The sequence below is a fragment of the Telmatherina bonti genome, assembly GCF_933228915.1.
Source record: "Telmatherina bonti genome assembly, chromosome: 11".
Lineage (NCBI taxonomy): Eukaryota > Metazoa > Chordata > Actinopteri > Atheriniformes > Telmatherinidae > Telmatherina > Telmatherina bonti.
The window spans coordinates 32,530,175-32,551,318 of record NC_136629.1 but is presented as its reverse complement, the minus strand read 5'-3'; the positions used below and the strand labels follow the sequence as shown (position 1 = coordinate 32,551,318).

The window sequence follows — 21,144 nt, the reverse complement described above, 5'->3', positions numbered from 1 at the left end:
CAGTCTGATACTTTCTAAGTCCGTTCAGAGTCTGTTTTATAGAATCTAGAAAGGAAACAAGGCCGAGTGCAACCAGGAAGAGATGCACCTATGTGACATGCTGGAAGTGTTACCACACAGGGACAATTCTCACTCTGTGGTGTTATGCGAACAAACACATGCACAGATTGACAGATTCTAAGGATACAAAGTCACACCTCTTCATAAAGCCTTGTGCTTTATGCATCTGCCTGTCTGCTCTGACTTGTGAATGCCTATATGTCGCATGACGACTTCTGTATAAATTCACGAACATCACGCTTAACTTCGTCTTTTCTGCAAGTTCTAATGAAGTAAAAGTTAAACGAGGCAAGGTTCATATCGGCGAAGTGATCTGCATTTCAACAGTTTAAAGAGTGGCGCAACGAAAACATGTGGTTTTATGACCATGTACCTTTTTATCATAAACATCCTGCCAGTCAATGCCAGAGAAGAAACTGTGTCTCATTATTTCTTTTGCGTCGTCCGGTCCTCCTCCAAGCCTGATTCAGAGAAATGTAACACAAAACTGAAACAAGCAGGAAAAGAGATTTTTTTCCCCCCCCTTTTAAAATGTGCAAATTAACAGCAGCGCTAAAACATGAACACACACCTTTTGTTGGGGTCTTTGATGAGCAACCCAGACAACAGCGACTTGGCATCGGACGACAGCGTGCGCGGGAACTTGATGTCTTCCATGAGGATGAGCTCAAAAAGCTTCTCGTGGTCTTGGTTATAGAACGGCAACCGGCCGCACATCATTTCGTACGTCACGACACCCAGACCCCACCAGTCCACCGCCCGACCATAGTCGTTGTCCTCCAGGACCTGAGGAGAGTACACGGACAACGGTGGTAAATGGTAAATGGACTTGTACTTCTATAGCGCTTTTCTAGTCATACAGACCACTCAAAGCGCTTTACACTACTTGTCACATTCACCCATTCACACACACACTCATTCTACACACTTATACACCGATAGGCACATCGGGGGGGCAGTTTGGGGTTCAGTGTCTTGCCCTAGGACACTTCGGCATTTCAGGGGAAGCCTGGAATCGATCCCTCAACTTACCTGTTGAAGGACAACTGCTCTTCCTCCTGAGCTACAGCCGCCCCACTGTGGGCGCTTACTTTAATGGGAGTGTTTTATTGGACATCTGCTTTGCTTTCCTGCTTCTCTGCATTTATTTTATTGGTCGATGCTGCATGCCCGAGGAACTGGAAGAAGACACGGATGAGCGAGGAGAAGCAGGAATGAACAGTCAATATGTCATCGTGCTTGAGGGACGAATAATAAACTGAAAGGTGTTTGAGATGAACGCGAGCGGCTGCAGAGGGGCCAAAGTGGAAACGGTCCACAGAGGCAAACATCGCAGGATGGCGAGGCTTCAGAGGCCCCTCTTAGGAGGAGTCAGTGTGTTGCTGTGGCTCGCCACGTGCCCCCCCCCCCCAGGCTGCTGCCAGCTCTCCTGGCACACCAATCCCTTCCTGGCAGGGACAGACAGGAATGTTCCTGGATAAAAATGGCAGGAACAGCTCGCAACCTGAGTCAGGGCCAGCCCAACCTCCATGCTGGGTAGCACAGGTACTGAAATGAAATGTACGCTTTGCTCTGTGTGTGTGTGTGTGTGTGTGTGTGTGTGTGTGTGTGTGTGCCATAAAAAGTCACTTCCATATCAAAGTCTTTCATCTGTGCCGTTTTCCTTTCCTGCTCACTGTGCACTTCCCCTCTCCATCCTGTCTTATCCTATCTGCTCCATCCTCTAATCGCGTCTTCCTTCACTCGCTCCTTCGCTTTCATCCTTGCCTGCGCCTGTTTGCTGGACGAGTGAAGAAGAAGAAGACGAAGAGGAGGAGGAGGAGGAGGAAAAGGGAGGTAGTGCAGGTGCTGCCGAGGCCCACATGAACATAATAAGCTTATTAACATGATGGAAATACGTGCGTGCATGTGTGACCGATGGACAGACGGACAGACAGGGGCTGGAGAGCAGCCAGAACGACATATGCTGCACATCTCGCCAATAAAAATAATAACATCTCACTCTCCGTTAATGGACCAGTCAGAGCCGTAAATACAAACATCCACAAACAAACTCGTACGAAATCCCCGTTCGGAACATAAAGATCTAAACAACAGCAGACGATTACACGCCGTAGTTCCAAATGAACACGGAAGATTAAAAAATACGGCGCGCGTTGTCGTAGCTGCAAGGCTACAGACACAATTATCATTACCTCATAAAAGGCTCAAACCCAGACCAGAGAGTCTCTGCAGAACAAACACTGAAATTCTTCTGGGTTACTTGTGTTTATAGAGAGAAAGACGTGACTCTAGTCTGAAATGAAAGAAAATGCACTAAATAAACATTTAAAAGCAAACATTTTAAAAGTCTTTAATTTTCCGCCTCTGGTGCAGAAGGAAATATGACATAAAAACAATTTCACAGGTTTTAAATGAATTATTTGTTTATTCTGATGCCTTTAAGTGAATAGCACGTAATGACTGGACCAGCAAGTCCGGTCATTATTAATTATTGTTAATCGGAGCATATTACTGGCCTCTTGTTAGGATAAAAGCAGACTTTAAACCACCATACTTCTCCATCCTGGTAAAAACCATATATATATACCTGGACATGCAATACACTGCCAATTTCCTGGTGTTTGTCCCTTTTTTTCTCATGCACCGCTGATGTGGAATCAGTCTGCATCTTGACATGAGGCAGGCATGTTCTGAAGCAAAGCTAAAGACCCTCCTGCTTACTGCTGCATGAGTTTTTATTTGTTTAGTTTTTATTATTTTACTGTTTTAACCAGTTTTTATCTTGTTTTAATTCATTTGAATTATTTTTTTATCTTATGTTTTCTTTCATTTTCTTACTGGGTGAGCAGCACTTTGATTACCTTTACTAGCATATCATCAGTGTTGTTTAGACTTTTCTAATAGCTTATAAGCCAAAGAGGAAGTTGTACTAATTTTACGTCTACACAGCAGATAAGGAGTGGCCCAAATGAAGGCAATTAAAACACTTTTGTCTTCATGTTCTCAGTTTTACTGTCAGATCCAGACTCAAAATCAGACTTAATACCACAAACTCGTCACTAAACAGCTAACACAGCCAGCTTCTTCGCCGTGCGCACAGCAACATGTATGTGGAGGTAAATAACAGAGCTAAGAGCGCAATTTTACGTGTGAATATGTTTATGTGACAATTAAGCTGGTCACCCTGTTGGCAGCTGCAGAGAAGAGCTGAGGGAATGAAGTGTGCCGCCAGCTCCAGATATACTACTGACTGGTACGGCTGGAGGGATAACGCTGGCTTAGACTGCTGGGAGACTGTCAGACACACTCACACATGGCAGATGGAATATTTATCCATCCTCATCAAATTCATAAAGTTTTGAGAGTGAGGCAAACTAGGAGATGTTTGGTGTTGCTTCAGTCCCTGCAGCTTGCACACACAAACACATCATGAAATTCAGAGCAGTTTAGAAGGCTGTTTTTAGTGCTGATCTGGTGAGAATTTGTATAAAAAGGCACATAAATATGTACAAATGAAGCTGTCCAGTTGGGCATGTATATGTATGTGCATGTCAGTGTCTATGAGAGGGTGTGTGTGTATATATATATATATATATATATATATATATATATATATTCTTGTTTGTGTGTGTTTGTGTGCATCCTGGGATCGAAGAAGGTGGTGGCAGCTCGGTTGCAGGCAGGGAGCAGATTAATCCACACAGAGCCAGAATGCTGCCCCACAGCCCCAGGCATGGAGGCATCGGAGTGTGTGTGTGTCTACAGTACGTGTGGCAGTGTGTGTATAATTTAGCAAAAGAGCTGATGAATAAATGGGACAAAACAGTAAGAGATGAATTAGATCACTGGCAGGAGAGGAGAGGAGAAAAGCAGCAGTGAGGGAGAAGGTTTTGACCTGTCCTGGTCCCTGTTGGGGCGGCCATGTGGCAGCGAGCTGCTGCTCGCAGGACGAGGGCTTTGGCAGCCTGGACAGGACTACATGGGATGGGACAGACACACATAGCCTGTGGCTGTACCAGCCCAGAAAACCAGCAGGGAACACAATCACACATACACACTCCATATATTGTGAGCATACAATCCCATATTGCTGGTGTCAAACAGAGACCTTCTATCTGCAAAGTGTCATCATTTGGAAATTGGTTAATGTTGACAATCTGTTATCATTTTACTAACAGCCGACTGTGCTGCTGTTTGGGAAACCTTTACAATAAAAAAGGTCAACGCCCGGCATATACCATAAAATAAAAAGAAAAAAGAAATACAAATAAACAAATTCAAATAAATGGAAAAAGCCCAATTTCACCCCCTTTAAAGCTCTGGAAAAAAAAAAAAAAGCGACAAAAAGCAGCGAAACGGTTCCGCATGTGTTTCCTCTGATCCTGTTCTTTGCATTGACCCTGTGTATCTGATTACTAATCTCACACTCATCTTTTTTTTTTCCTTTCTGGAAACAAACAATAACACCTCAATCTAGTATTTTACATCTTCGTTTAGAAAAATGATTCAGTTTGTGTTGTTGTGTCTGCATCGGTTCCTTCCAGCGTTTGCTCTTCGAGTCTCATCTGCCCTCTTCACTGATAGCAAACACACAAGTGTCTGAATTTCGCTCCTGTAACCCTGAAATATTTCCTCTCCTTTCTCATCTTCCTCTGTCTTCAAGGGACCCCCCCCCCTTCCCTTTTTAATCCCGGCTACTTTGCATCTCTGTAACTTGGCTCCAAGCAAACTGTGTTATTTTTACATGCGGGCGGGCAAGCAGAGCGTGCGGGCGGGCGAGTGGCGCTGGTGTAGATTTCCAGGTTTTTTCCGAGCACCTTCCTCCAACCTCGCCCATCTGCCGCCATCTGCCTCGCTTTAGCCCGCACTTTCTTCTGCAATCACACACACACACGCATGCACGCTCGCTCACACACATAAATGCAGGCAGACGCACATCCTGTGAAAAATAACCAACAGCCTCCAATCAGCTTTTGGCACGCAAAGGAAGAGACTCTTTTAAAAAAAAAAAAAAGGAAAAGGAAAAAAATAAAATAAAATAAAATAAAAAAAAAAAAAAACACAAAATGCTGCGCCAAATTGTCCTCCATACTTTTTTTTGAGTGGGATACACACTCTGCCCCCCCCCCCCCCCCCCCCCCATGCTTTCATGTCCACATCTCCATCGTTCTGTCTTCACCACCTACAGTCCCGCATCGCTCTCGCCAGTTGATCTGCTGGCCTCCGAGTGAGGCAGCGCTGATGACTGGACAGCGGATGGCTGCAGTAAAGGATTGCAAGAATGCAGCGTGTAGCGTAAGTGTGTGTGTGTGTGTGTATTCTCTGTGCTGTGCCCTTTTTTCCCAATTCAACCAACACCCTCATTCACGCTCAGAAGCTGCATATTTGCTGTTCACCCTGATATTATGGAAGTAGTTTGCGTGTGAAGTAAATATCCATGAATAAATCTCACTATTCGAACAGAAAACGATGCGTTACGCCAGAAAGAGATCGTTCGTCGGTGAGCTGAGGCTCCTGAGGTTGTGTGTTCTGCGTGTGTAGCTCCTACAGGCCATCAGTGTAGGGCCATTTATCAAAGATCAGTCATAATCCTGGTAGTTAAAGTAATCAGCCAGGGCTGTTGTTGACTAAACAGGCGCTGTGCAGCGGGCGACAGGAGTCCCACGTTTCACAGAGGCCGTCCTGGTGGAACCCTGAGTGGTGCAGAAACACTGCCTAATGGATAGGTTGCCTGTGGATGCCACAGATGCTTTCATGTACTACAAGGCCTCAGTCAATCTGCTCCGTTTATACAGCATGAAACTTGCTTCCTGACATTTAAGTCATTTATTGACTGATTAAAGCACTTTATAAAAGTAAACAATGTGCTTTGGAGAGGATCATTAAAGTCACTTGGCCACGCTGGACACTAAAGAAATGAACCTGAAAAATATGAGCTTCTGACTCGTTTGATGCTTGTTTCTGGATCTGAAATGGGCCTGGAGCTCAGAGGCTTTCTGCCCAGCAGTATATCGTTTGTCTTTAAAGCACTGCCTCGGACAGCGGCAACTAGATGGGAGGAAGAAGACGTATACAAGCTGGAAGAGTAAACACTGAGCTGGTTTTTGCTCATAGCAGAGAGCTGAGAGGAGAAACAGGATGGAGGCTTACTGTACCCTGTTGCTACTGATATAGCAACAATGTTGGATATAAAGTAGTAAAATATGCTCTTTGCTCTTATAGTTATGGGTAGTCTAGCCATCCGTTACTTATGTAGCAATGGGGATGTTACCTGATGCACTGAGAAGTATCTCGCTCCATTTCTCTAATATATTAATGGATAAAAAATATGACAATATTGCTGTTTCTAAGTTATTTCTCCTTTTTTCCGCAGTGCAGTTGTACATGTTGTTCTGTCCCTGTTGTTCTGTCAGAGGTTTTGTCCCTGTTAAAGGGGAGTTTTTTCCTTCCTACTGTCGCCTCGTGCATGCTCAGGATGGGGGATTGGATGGAAGTCATGATTCGATGCAATCAGTTGGTTTCTATTACAGGATATGTATGAATTGGCTTGAAATGATGTGTATGTAAAGTTCCCTGTGACAACATTGTTGTGAAGTGGCGCTATACAAATAAAGCTGAATTAAACCAAATTGTTGCACAACATCACCCCCCCTGGAGCTGTGGTGTGCGTCCCTTATTTTAATTTATGAAAGATGGCAAGCCTACCTAAACAGCAAACATGTCAAGTTTTGCATTCATCTGATATCATGTTGGTTTGTTGTGTTTTTGTGTGTGTGTTGCTGCTGTTTTTACAGCGTTTTTAACATTATTAGAAAACTGAACCAATCCAACCTTAAACACTCCTTTACTTGATACACACAAATATCATCTCATACGAAAAACAACTTATTTCTAAGAATTTCTTTTCTAATTTGATGCTCATATGTAATATGAAGTGGATGTTGTTTATTAGGAGTATACACTATAAAGTTATGTTTCATATTTTACACATCCATTTTCTTAAGTGATTAATCTAATTTGGGGTCGCGGGGAAGCTGGAGCCTATCCCAGCAATCACTGGGCGAGACGCTAGGTACACCCTGGACAGGTCATCCGTCCATCACATGGCCTATTTTACACATGAAAAAGTGAATTTCAAAGTATTTTCATAGGTTGGGAAATAATATAAAACCAGAATGAAACCTATACAGATAAATAAAAGGAAAATACTGACTATGAAGAGGGTACAGAATGCAATTTAAAAAAAAAAGACAGAAATCAAAACAGTCACCTCAGGTGCGAGGTACTCTGGAGTGCCACAGAAGGTTTTCATGGTAGCAGCGTCAGTAATTCCCTCCTTGCAGAGTCCAAAATCAGTGATCTTGATGTGGCCATCTTTGTCCAGCATGAGGTTTTCCAACTGGAAGGAAAAGCAGAAATTTCCAGAACTGCTAAAGATCATTACAACATAAACAGTACAGCGCTTTGTTTTCCCATCAATCACTTCAGAGGACGGTGGAGTCAAGTTTTTTTTTTTCTCTCTGAAGAGCAAACACAGATAAACACAGCCCTGTAGTCACCACACAGAGGCAGTACACACACTTCAGCACACCAACTCGAAGCAAAAGAGGGAAATAAACTTCAGGCATGTAGCAGAGCCGCTCAACCTTTTAATTTTAATGGCTCAAGTGTTTTTTTGTTTTTTTTGCACTCTCGCTGCTTTTTTTCTTCTGTTTTCTTGGCTGCTGTGAGCTGAGCTGGGGCCAACGCTGCCAGGCAGGCGCTCAGACAGAGCCATCTCCCTCTCTACCTCTGTGGCATCAGCACCTCCCAGCCTGCTTCCATCACCTGCAATTCTTTACCGCCTCATGTCTGTTTGAGCTCGTCCCCGTCGCTCTTTTTAATTACTACAACTCCTGAGCCATTTGTTTCAACCAGAGTAAAAGGAGGGGAGGGGGGGAGGTGATGTTTGGGGCCAAAAGCAAAGTTTTTCTCTCAGATATCTGATCTCGCTCACCCATGTCCCCCCAGCCCTCGACTCCCCCCCCCCACACCCCGTTCCTGTTTACCTTGAGGTCCCGGTACACAATCTTGGCTGAATGCAGGTAGTTGAGCGCTGAAACAATCTCTGCCCCGTAGAAGCGCGTGCGCTCCTCTGAGAACACTCGCTCTCTGGACAAATGGAAAAACAGCTGCAGGAAGAAGAAGGGAGGAATAAAGAGGGTGAGATGGACAGCGAGAAAAGCAGGCAGGGGAGGAAAAGAGAGAGAGAGAGAGAGAGAGGGGGGGGGGGGGGGGGGGGGCAGCAGGGACGGCACAGCAATAATTACTGATTTATTGGAGGAAATTAGCACAACACAAACTGGCTGCCCGCACCATATTGAGATGATAGATAGCAGGGGGTGAGGTGGGGGGGTGTTGAGATGGGTTGCGTGAAGGGGGGAGGAGAGGGGGGGCAGTATCTCCAAAGAGGGCGGGTGGAGGCACCCCAGCAGCTGGCGCCTCATCTAGCAGCCCTCTTCACCACACATACTTCTTCCACGTTCCACATACCCTCTGGGCTGTGTTGGCACTGCAATGGCGATGGGCTCGGTAATGGAGGGGGGGCGGGGGGGTTGGGGGGAATCAAGAGGTTTAATCAATACACCAGTCTAGTTAAAGACAGGCTGACTGCCGCCGCAGCCAGAACCACCGCCGCCGCCCTCTTCGCCCAACTGCTTATGGCAAGGGCCTCATTAGTGGCCTAACTGGCCTTGCCCCCCCAAGCCTCCATCTTCATTTACCATAATCCCCCCCCCCGCCTCCTCCCCCAAAAAAATGTTTTTGGCAAGGGGTTTATTTTCAAGAGCACACAAATCGTTTTTTTGTACCCCAGGTGGCTTAACCTCCCCCGTCTCCCCCATCTCCATGTCTTGCTTTTTAATCTCTCGCCTCGCATTTCCTTCCTCCCTCGCTGTCAGTTGTCAACCTGTCACCGTCGCACAGTAAACACGTGTGGCACCGAAGTGACGGCGGCCTGCTGCGCCGCACCAGTCAAGTCCTACAAATTACCCACGAGGCCAAGGGGCACACATCTCCCCCATTAATTGTTCAGGGAGGTTTGCATATGGCCACTGGAGTGATGCTCACAGACCACCTTGCTCAAATAGCGTCCGTGTGTGTGCGCGCGCGCGCGTGTGTGTGTGTGTGTGTGGTGAGACACGACAGGTGGGCCTTCATCAGTGTACTGGCAGCTGTGACTGTGGCAGGTTTGAAATGGGTTTTGTGTGTGTGTTTGCATGTCATGTGTGGCCACAATTTGTCCATTGAGGTAAAAATTACTGTGTGTGTGTGTGTGTGTGTGTGTCCAGGTATGTGTGTGGTCTGGTGTTCTGGTGTTGCCTTTGTGTGTATTTGCTCAGGCCTGGCGCTGGCTGAGCTGCCTAACTAACTGGGAGGGGAGCAGGTGACAGTTACACTAAGGGAATGAACCAAGATTGCAAAAAAAAAAAAAAAAAAGGTCCGATTAAAAAACTGAGAAATGGAAAAGTGGGGGAATCCAAACTCATTTCGTCTCTGACTGTCATCCTGGCTGCATCTGCCCCATAGGTGAGTTCATAAATAGACATGAGCAGCAGAGGGATGGAACAGAAAAGAGAGATTAGAAGGCAAGAGAGAGGCCAGTTGGTTGGCAAATTAACTGTTAGAAAGCAATCCAATCGTCCAACTTTAGCCACTTCTTGTTCACACACTCTCCCTTCAGCACCGCAGATGCATTGACTGACTCCACTCGTAACAACATACTGTCCTGTGGAACAGCTCTGAAATAATAAGAATCATAACAACATCAGCTTTGGTTTGATTCTCCTTGGAAAAGTCAGTATACAATTATTTCATTCCGCTTTATTCCAATTCAGGGTTGCAGAGAAGCTCAAGTCCATCCCAGCAAATAGCAGGCGAGAGGCGGCTGAACCAGTCACCAGTTTATTGCAGTGTTTAAAATACAATATGTATTAAAACTAACAAAAAAAAAAAACCCAAATAATCCATATTCAAGAAGATATCTATACAAAGAGTAGCTATGAAACTACAGTTTCAGCTTGGCGTGAAGTCAGATGACAGAAGAAAAGTTGGAGATGTAATTGCTGTCAGTTAGTTTGGGGGAATTGTGGTTTAACTGGCTGTTTAAGACAGAAACCACATTCAGCGCAACCATTGTGACAGTGTATGTACATCTTACCTCGCCTCCATTCACATACTCCATGACAAAACAGAGCCGGTCTTTAGTCTGGAATGAATACTTCAGAGACTGAAATGAGAAGCAAACATACAGAAATTATATGGCTGAATGTGATGTGTGTGTCTCAGCCACAGCTTCGTCTCCCTTATTACCTCACAGTAGATCATCTACTGCGGCTAAAACTTGAAATATATACAAACTTTACTTATTAACATACAAAACAGAGCATGGTTTTACATTTACTGATGTCGCAGATATCACTGACATTCCAGTAGCATTAAATAAAGAGCCTGTTGCAGAGGGGTGGAACTGAATAAAAAAAGAAAAAAGGCTAGCTGAAATAACGAAATAAAACATGATAATTCTGAGCTCTAAACACTTTATGTCTGCATTTGTTCAAAGTACGGACACGTGTGTGTGTGTCAACTAGCTGCGTGTGTGTGATTCTTTTGAGGTAAAACGCTCCTCATCAAAAGAACAGTTGGTCGAAGTCTCTTTGTGGCTGCAGGTGTGACAGGGGTAAACTCAGATATGAACTGTAATTGCTCCCTTGACAGAATGTGTTTAAACAGCCATATACGTGTGTGTGTGTGTGTGTGTGTTACGAGGCAATGCGACAGAAAAAATGAAGCCACCGATGAGTGTACTAGTACATCAAAGCCAACAGATGCGGCGGTGAAAGTACAACAATTTACAGTATAACTCATAATTAGCCTCGCGAGGCGTACATATGTAGATGATCAATATGCTGTGTGTGTGTGTGTGTGTGTGTGTTCTCCTACGGATGTCAGGGTGTGTTCCATATGTACTTATGACTTTAAACTATTTGGGGGTGTTTTGCATACGAGGTACTCACAGTGAGAAAAGGGTGTCTGGTATTTTTCAGCACTCTGCTCTCTGTTAGCGTGTGAGCAACTTCATCCTGTTGAAATGTGAGAAAAATAGTTTCTAGAGTAACAAAATCACATTTTGCATAGCAACCAAAGCTTAAACTGATAAATCAGCTCTTTATCTCCAACCTTGGCTATGATAACTTCTTTTTTAAGGATTTTCATGGCGTAGTATTTCCCGCTGGCCTTTTCCCGGACAAGAATCACTTTTCCAAAGGTTCCCTTCCCGAGCAGCTTCAAGTAGTCAAAGTCACTCATGGTCTGTTGGAGGGACACACATAACATAAGTGTCACTCATACTGCCATCTGAACAGATGCTGCTTCACGACATCTGAAAGTTTTCAGGATTAAATAAGAAAATGTCCTAAAGGTTAAAGGTCTTTTCAAGCTGAAAAACAAAAAGAGAGAAAAAGATGCGAAAATTCATTGACAGCAGCTGGACGGATGGTTTGAAGGAAGTTCTCCAAGTTTCTGACAGAGAACTAGTTTATTATTGAGTCATTACATTGGTCACACTCCAACTAAACTTTCTAGGAGTATTATTAAGTTGGAGAGATCGGTTACGGTATTTTAGATTGTTACAAAAAATATGTCATAAGACAGTTTTCACTTAGATTATTATTTGGGGAATTTATTGAAATACCATACCATTTTTTTTTTTTTTATTTCTAAAGCACTTAAAAAACCACAAACATCTGACCAAAGTGCTGTACAGTAACAGCAAGTGGATAAAAACAGCATAAGAAAAAAAAACAAAAAACAATGAAATGGTAAAATAAAGAGAATAAAAAAGAGTTAAAAAGACATACAAGGGCACTGATCACAACTCAGTCTTGCTTAAATGCCAAAAAATAAAAATGTGTTTTCAAATTACTTAAAAACGGCAAGAGAGTGGGCCTGTCTAACCTGCAGAGGGAGACTGTTCCAGATTTCTGCAGCTAGAACGGAAAAGGCTCCGTCTCCTCTGGATTTACACCGTGTCTTAGTGACAGTAAAAAGCATCTGGTCCACTGATCTAAGAGTGTGCTGAGAGGGGACGCAGCAGGTTGGCCAGATAAGGAAGGTCAAGGCCGTTAAGACACTTAAAAAATGCGGGTTTAAAACCGTTTTTACTGATTGACATGTTGATAAAATGATCATTTCATGACTCTGTAATGAGCAGAATCAGAGCAGGAGGATCTGTTTATATTTCAAATAGAAAAGTCTGCGAACGAGTGGGTGACTCACCGTAAGTGTGCAGGTTACCTTGCGTTTGTGGTGCGTGGTAGAGATGTCCATTTCCTCCTCCACCATGTTGTCAATGTTGGAAGTGGGGCTGCACTGGATCCTTTCTTCCTCCTGCCTCTGCAGCTTGTCAGCCACCATCTGAATGGCCTCTGTCCACTCATCCCTGGGTTTGGAGCAGGATGGATAAGTTACGTTATTGCTATTTTACGCCTATAACCTGACTGAAATCAGACTTATCGTAACATTGTGCTGTTGCTTGTCACCCTTTGGCATATCGATATGTACACATAAAGCACAAAAACCAGCTTGCACACAGGTGCAGAATATTAAACATACCTCCTTTTCTCAAACAGGGTGGCCGCTTATCTAACCAGGTTTTTTTTTTTTTTAAAGGCTCTAAAGTGTTTTCAACCAGCATAAACACTTATTTGTTCAATAGAGAGGAAACATGATCAACTAGAGACTCACCCAGATGACAAATGATCATAGAGCAGAACTAATGCACACGAGTTGGTGAAAATGTTTGTTAGGAGGTGACCGAGTGTGCTCAAACACACTCCGGTGCATTAGAGGGAACAATGCATTATTGTTTGCTAACACTGTTCCTCCCCATTGACTTTCCATTAGCGGTGTTGTTCAACATCTGTTGGGAGAGAGTGTGAGCGTGATCATCTGTAGCAGAAGGCCAGTCATGCATCAGTATGCTGAGACACATCAACTGTATTTAACAATGATGGATACAATGGTTTGTACTTGGGGTCAAGTTTCCCTCTGTTCAAAGGGAACGAGGGGGGATTATCGGTGTTTAAACTAATTTATCATTATTATTATTGTTATTATTATTATTATTATTATTATTGTTATTGTTGTTGTTGTTGTTGTTATTATATTGTTATTATTATGTTTTAACATATATGTTGTTTTCTTTCACCTGAAGCGGTTTCAGATATTTATTGTTATTATTTTTCTTGCTCTCTTGCCATGTCTTTAATCCCGTGCTCCATGCAGGTGTGTTTGCACAAAAACCCGTGCAAGTCAGAACTAAAGTAAACCAACACTGACATTTAACTATTAGGAAATGCTCAGAAATCTGCAGACATTAATCCAGATTCACCCTCAGAACAGATTTACCCGGGGTGCGCCTCGAAGAGATTGTCACGATCAAACACGTATGACTCAAAAGCGATCACCTCTGTGCCTTTTGTGTTAGGTTGCCCATATGTTTCCTGAAGCGATGCGTAGGAGCATTCATCTGAACTTCAGCAGAGCAGTGTGTGTTTAAGATCTGCATCCCTTTCTTCTGCAAAGACTTTCTTCTGCAAAGACTAAGCATACCCTACATATTCCAAAACAAGGGCAAACTCAAGCAACACTCCATCTACAACTGTGGAGCATTTAATCTGTGGCACTAGTGATGTGTGTGTGTGTGTGTGTGTGTGTGTGTGTGTGTGTGTGTGTGTGTGTGTGTGTGTGTGTGTGTGTGTGTGTGTGTGTGCAGCTATGTGAAAAGCAATGGGAACTCTCTCAAGGTCAGGCAGCAGATAAATGCTCTTTCTCAGTTAGTGTTTTCTGCATAATGAGGTTTTTTTTTCCCCTTTTGCTAATGAGAGATAATGGACCTGCCTACAGTCGGGCACCGTGCCAACACGTGCCACCCTCTCTGCACACGGCTGGAGCTGTGGTAGCTGGAGCCCTGCCAGCTCTGGTACAGTACAACTTATACAGTATGGCACTGGAGCGCACACATCCAGTTGTGGCACACACCCTTCTCTACAACACTTTTCAAACTTCAATGACGTACAAACACACAAACACACACACACACTTTAAGAAAACAGAGACACATCTGGAGCTCGCAGTCACCCACTGCCAGACTTGCATATTGTTCATATTTTACAAACTAATTGACTTTAAGTTTTATTTGATTATCTCGAGGCAAAACTATAACAAAGGCACAATATAAAAACAAAGTTGGACAGGCAGCTGCAACCCACACACACACACACACACATAAAAAACATACACACAACCTCAAAGGATGCACAGAAGCATCTGTGGTCTTCTGGGCAAAGCTGTTCATTTTCTGGAGATAAACACCTCAGCTCCTCAGAAAGGAGCTGAGCAGCTGGAGAATTTATGCCAACGCTACTTGAAAGGTCTCCTTTCCACTCCGTCTTTCTCACAGAGACCAAAAAAAACCCCATAAACTCTCCAATACCTCCTTTCATATACATACCTCTGCTCCCAATTCTACTTTTAAAGATTTTCTATTGATAAGATTTGATTTATATTAAATCCCATGCCACTGTCGTTTAAAAGGTTTGGCTTGTTTTTTTTTCATTATTATTGAATAATACATCATATTTCATTATTTTTGCTGCTTGTTTGCTGTTTTTTTTAATTAAACTGCACATTTAATCTAAAATTCAAAGATTTTTTCAGAGGTTTTCTGACAAATGACTGACTTTTCAAAGATCTTATTGTAGTAGAACTGAAAAGTTATCATCCAAACATTCGCTCGACGAGAAAAGTAATGCAGACAGCATGAACCTCTGGAACTACGTGTAACTTTGCCTGTTGTTTGCAGAAACACTTTAATCAGACAGTATTTACTGAGTTAATGGTCCTAAATTCCAGTGACAAGCATTTAGAGGATCTATGAGCAGAATAAACGTTTCTAATTACAGTTTACTGTATGATGACATTAACATGCTTCTCTGATTCCATTACAATCAAACAGGGCGCCTTTATATTTGGGAAACTCATGAAATATTGTTGAAAATTGCAATAAGTCGCACTAATATTTTGCTTTAGCTTTGATTACGGCACACATTCAGATCAGCTGCTGTTGGCAGTGCCTGAAACCAGACTCAAAACTAGAGGAGGTAGAGCTTTCTCGGTGGCGGCTCCTAGACTGGGGAACAGCCTTCCCCTCTGTTAGAGCCTCAAGCTCCCTACAGCAGTTTCAGTCCAATTTAAAAGCCTATTTATTCTATCTGGCATTTAAAACGTAGATATCTTGGCTATTTTATATTTTTATTTTTTATTTAAATGTTTACTGACTTCATTTTTTCTCATACTTGGGTTTTATTAGGCCCGAGCACCTTGGCGGTGCGAAGGCCTATTGTATTTGCAGTGTTTATTATTTTTATTCGGACACTTCGCGTGCTTTTTTGGAGGCCTGAACGTGCTCGAAAACTCACCAAATTTTGCATACCCCCCCAAGGGAATACGAAAAATTTGATATTTTGAGGTGCTCCAGAATGTTTGGGCGAAACTGAATGAGAGCGCCACCTATTTTAGGTGCCCCGCCACTGCATGTCGTTAATCTTTATGAAAATTCATACACATGATCTACATGCTAAGGCGAACAAAAAATCCTCTTAATGTCATGGTGAAATGTCGACAGGAAGGCGGCCATTTTAGGTCAAAGTCAATATTTTGGCGTTTTAGCACCTCGCATTTTAACGAACTCGCCCTAGAGCTTTTATCCCACTGAGCCACAAATTGCTCAGGATGTTCAGGAGGCATGTGTGATTAAATGTTGTGTTATTTCTTCTAATAGGAGACTTAGTTTACGAGGGGCGGGGCCTCAAAGTTTGATGTCTCGCCATGAAAAATTAAACGGATATAACTCCCACAATTTGCTAGATATGATGGCAGTCCCCTCCTACAGAGTTCTATATGCCAATATTTTGATTATGAAATAGCCACGCCCCCTGGAGGTCAAAAGTGTTGTTTTTTGCTCACACACCCATAACTCTGGCTTGGTGGACCCCACATGGCCCAAATTCACTCAGGCATCACAAAACATGTTGGTGAAGAGATCTGGTAAAGGACGTTGCTCTACGCTGCACGGCGTGCCCGTGACGCCATGGCGAAGTTCCATGCGGCGGCGTGACATCATAAATCACTATAAAATTGTCAATTTTGATCTGATCACCCTAAAACTTATAGGGATTAATAAGGGATCAGTCCTGAACAGATTAATGTGACCATTGCTGGTGTAGACCTAAGCCCCGCCCACTTACAACAGGAAGTGGTTTTTTCCACGTTTGAGGGTCATGCTTCTAAGCAAATGGTCCCAAACACTTGAGCCTCCTCCAAAACATGTCAAACCCTTTCATGATGCCACAATAAAAACCTCAAGTCGCTACGCTAAACGGGACATGGCGAATGGCGGTCCAACGCCATGAAACAGGAAGTACCTGTGACCAAGCCATGGAACCTTGGACCGCCACCAAACTTGCCATGACTGATGACAGTAAGGCCCTGAACTAAGCCCCATTGAAACATTATGGAATAAATGGAGCATGTCTCCATAGCGCCCCCTACAAAATTTCAATCAATCAGCCCCGCCCACTACATGGACCGACATGGATAAAATTCAGCACAGTTGGAGAACCTGCCAGTACCTTCAAAAAAGTCTCTTGGACATATGGGCTAAATTCAACAGGAAGTCGGCCATTTTGAAAAAGGTGCCATTTTTGGGGTCATTTCCTTTCCATGCATTTTAAACAACTCCTCCTAGGGATATTGTCCAACTGACACCCAACTTGCACAGGATGCTCAGGAGGCATGTGTGATTTAAAGTTGTGTTATTTCTTCTAATAGAAGATTTAGTTTAGGAGGGGCGGGCCCTCAAAGTTTGATGTCTGATAAACAAAGACTTATTGCTAAAACGCCCACATAAAACAACATATCAGCACAGGAATCGACACATTTGATGGCAGTCCCATGATGAACAAAATCTACAATGCAATAATGGGACTATGAATTAGCCCCACCCCTTGGCAACAACAAGTGTCTGATATCATGAACCAGGAAGTACCTGTAACAAAGCCATGAAACCTTTCATCTTCACCATACTTGCCATGAGTCATGACAGTTATGTCCTTAATAGAGTAAAATTACAATATAGTGGAAAAGATAGTAAATGGCTCCATAGCGCCCCCTACAATATTTCAATCAATCAGCCCCGCCCACTACATTGACTGACATGGATAAAATTCAGCACACTTATAGTCCATTCCAGTACCTTCAAAAAAGTCTCTTGGACATATGGGCTAAATCAAACAGGAAGTCGGCCATGTTGAAAAAAGGTGCCATTTTCGTGGTCATTTCTGTCATTTTCTTTGCCATGCATTTTGAGGAAGTCCTGCTAAGATTTTTATCTAACTTTAACCCAAATGAGTCAGGATGCTCAAGAGGCATGTGTGATTAAAAGTTGTGCTATTTCTTTTAATAGGGGATATCGTTTAGGAGAGGCGGGGCAGCAAAGCAGATGTGATGCAATGAAAAGGAAAACTGACATAACTCCCACAAAAAACAACCAACCTGCACCAAATTTGCTACAGATGATGTCAGTCATATCCTTCACATTTCTGCATGTCAATAATTAGATTATAAATTAGCCCCGCCCCTTGGTGACAGGAAGTGACCCTTCATAAGGCCTAAATGGCCTGAAGTGCAGTCTGGCTACACTTTAGATTGAGAGAGGCATGGGAAGGATGTTGCCAGGGGAGGCGGTGGCATTATGCCGAGCGGCGCCATGGTGCGAGGGCCTATATCACCGCTTGCGGTTTTAATTAGGCCCGAGCACCTTGGCGGTGCGAAGGCCTATTGTAATTGCAGTGTTTATTATTATTATTATTATTTTTATTCGGACACTTCGCGTGCTTTTTTGGAGGCCTGAACGTGCTCGAAAACTCACCAAATTTTGCGTACCCCCCCAAGGGAATACGAAAAATTTGATATTTTGAGGTGCTGCAGAATGTTTGGGCGAAACTGAACGAGAGCGCCACCTATTTTAGGTGCCCTGCCACTGCATGTCGTTAATCTTTATGAAAATTCATACACATGATCTACATGATAGGGCGAACAAAAAATCCTCTTAATGTCATGGTGAAATGTCGACAGGAAGGCGGCCATTTTAGGTCAAAGTCAATATTTTGGCGTTTTAGCACCTCGCATTTTAACGAACTCGTCCTAGAGCTTTTATCCCACTGAGCCACAAATTGCTCAGGATGTTCAGGAGGCATGTGTGATTAAATGTTGTGTTATTTCTTCTAATAGGAGACTTAGTTTACGAGGGGCGGGGCCTCAAAGTTTGATGTCTCGCCATGAAAAATTAAACAGCTATAACTCCCACATAAAGCAACATTTCTGCACCAAATTTGCTAGATATGATGGCAGTCCCCTCCTACAGAGTTCTATATGTCAATATTTTGATTATGAAATAGCCACGCCCCCTGGAGGTCAAAAGTGTTGTTTTTTGCTCACACACCCATAACTCTGGCTTGGTAGACACCACATGGCCCAAATTCACTCAGGCATCACAAAACATGTTGGTGAAGAGATCTGGTAAAGGACGTTGCTCTACGCTGCACGGCGTGCCCGTGACGCCATGGCGAAGTTCCATGCGGCGGCGTGACATCATAAATCACTATAAAATTGTCAATTTTGATCTGATCACCCTAAAACTTATAGGGATTAATAAGGGATCAGTCCTGAACAGATTAATGTGACCATTGCTGGTGTAGACCTAAGCCCCGCCCACTTACAACAGGAAGTGGTTTTTTCCACATTTGAGGGTCATGCTTCTAAGCAAATGGTCCCAAACACTTGAGACTCCTCCAAAACATGTCAAACCCTTTCATGATGCCACAATAAAAACCTCAAGTCGCTACGCTAAACGGGACATGGCGAATGGCGGTCCAACGCCATGAAACAGGAAGTACCTGTGACCAAGCCATGGAACCTTGGACCGCCACCAAACTTGTCATGACTGATGACAGTAAGGCCCTGAACTAAGCCCCATTGAAACATTATGGAATACATGGAGCATGTCTCCATAGCGCCCCCTACAAAATTTCAATCAATCAGCCCCGCCCACTACATGGACCGACATGAATAAAATTCAGCACAGTTGGAGAACCTTCCAGTACCTTCAAAAAAGTCTCTTGGACATGTGGGCTAAATTCAACAGGAAGTCGGCCATTTTGAAAAAGGTGCCATTTTTGGGGTCATTTCTTTGCCATGCATTTTAAACAACTCCTCCTAGGGATATTGTCCAACTGACACCCAACTTGCACAGGATGCTCAGGAGGCATGTGTGATTTAAAGTTGTGTTATTTCTTCTAATAGAAGATTTAGTTTAGGAGGGGCGGGCCCTCAAAGTTTTATGTCTCTTTAACAAAGACTTATTGCTAAAACTCCCACATAAAACAACATATCAGCACAGGAATCGACACATTTGATGCCAGTCCCATGATGAACAAAATCTACAATGCAATAATGAGACTATGAATTAGCCCCACCCCTTGGCAACAACAAGTGTCTGTAATCGTGAACCAGGAAGTACCTGTAACAAAGCCATGAAACCTTTGATCTTCACCATACTTGCCATGAGTCATGACAGTTATGTCCTTAATAGAATAAAATTACAATATAGTGGAAAAGATAGTAAATGGCTCCATAGCGCCCCCTACAATATTTCAATCAATCAGCCCCGCCCACTATATTGACTGACATGGATATGATTCAGCACACTTATAGACCATTCCAGCACCTTCAAAAAAGTCTCTTGGACATATGGGCTAAATCAAACAGGAAGTCGGCCATGTTGAAAAAGGTGCCATTTTTGGGGTCATTTCTGTCATTTTCTTTGCCATGCATTTTGAGGAAGTCCTGCTAAGATTTTTATCTAACTTTAACCCAAATGAGTCAGGATGCTCAAGAGGCATGTGTGACTAAAAATTGTGCTATTTCTTTTAATAGGGGATATCATTTAGGAGAGGTGGGGCAGCAAAGCAGATGTGATGCAATGAAAAGGAAAACTGACATAACTCCCACAAAAAACGACCAACCTGCACCAAATTTGCTACAGATGATGCCAGGCATATCCTTCATATTTCTGTATGTCAATAATTAGATTATAAATTAGCCCCGCCCCTTGGTGACAGGAAGTGACCCTTCATAAGGCATAAATGACCTGAAGTGCAGTCTGGCTGCACTTTAGGTTGAGAGAGGCATGGGAAGGATGTTGCCACGGGAGGCGGTGGCATTATGCCGAGCGGCGCCATGGTGCGAGGGCCTATATCACCGCTTGCGGTTTTAATTGTTGTTGTAACTGTTTTTATTGTGTTTTAGCTGTTGTTCTTATAGTATTTTCTTTTAAACCACAGATATTTATTGATATCTTTGGTATGCATACTTGATTTTTAATTTTGATCAGCTCTTTGGTCAACAGAGGTTGTGGTAAATGTGCTATATAAATAAAATTTGAATTGAATTGAAATATTCATTGTGGCATCGTTTCAAGTTTCTGCAATGATTGTAATGATCTGTGGATTTGTTTTCTATTCTTCTTGTTCTGTTGCCGTCTACTTAGTTCTCTTTTCTTCTTTCATATTTGAGTTCTGTCTTGTTTCCTGTTCTGTTTTGTAGATTTTTTCCCCTTATTTATTGTCAATTAAGTTTCTTCTTTGGTAATCTGTCCCTTTGTATATACGCTGCAGGTTTACTTTATTCAGCTCATTTCGTGTCTTTTTGTCTCCAGTCAGGCCGTTGCTTAATTTAATCTGCCTCTGGTTTTTGTCAATCTGGGTTTGTCCCACTTCCTTGTTTCCTGGTGCCTTAATCTATGACAGTGTCCTGTTACCGGAACCATTCTTTCATAATCTGAGCCAGAAACCTGGCATTGTCATCTAGAAACATGCCATAAGGGGAAAGAAAAAACTGCAGAAATAACCTGGTCCTTCAGTA

The 21,144-nt window shown here is 43.1% G+C and overlaps 1 protein-coding gene across 3 annotated transcripts in view; it reads right to left on the bottom strand.

The window, feature by feature from the left end:
• Positions 1 to 21,144, bottom strand: part of akt3a (v-akt murine thymoma viral oncogene homolog 3a) — a gene marked incomplete at its 3' end in the record, with an annotated part of 57,272 nt that overhangs the window by 830 nt on the left and 35,298 nt on the right. The window contains exons 4-11 of one of the 3 annotated variants that reach the window (XM_079248527.1): positions 12,397 to 12,577; positions 11,281 to 11,412; positions 11,118 to 11,183; positions 10,262 to 10,330; positions 8,112 to 8,234; positions 7,334 to 7,462; positions 632 to 846; positions 434 to 521 (exon numbers count right to left, since the gene is read on the bottom strand). In XM_079248527.1, the coding sequence (XP_079104653.1) occupies positions 434 to 521; positions 632 to 846; positions 7,334 to 7,462; positions 8,112 to 8,234; positions 10,262 to 10,330; positions 11,118 to 11,183; positions 11,281 to 11,412; positions 12,397 to 12,577 (1,003 nt within the window). Of the gene's footprint in view, positions 1 to 433; positions 522 to 631; positions 847 to 7,333; positions 7,463 to 8,111; positions 8,235 to 10,261; positions 10,331 to 11,117; positions 11,184 to 11,280; positions 11,413 to 12,378; positions 12,578 to 21,144 lie in introns of all 3 variants that reach the window. The other 2 variants (XM_079248529.1, XM_079248528.1) reach the window with 2 other exon arrangements.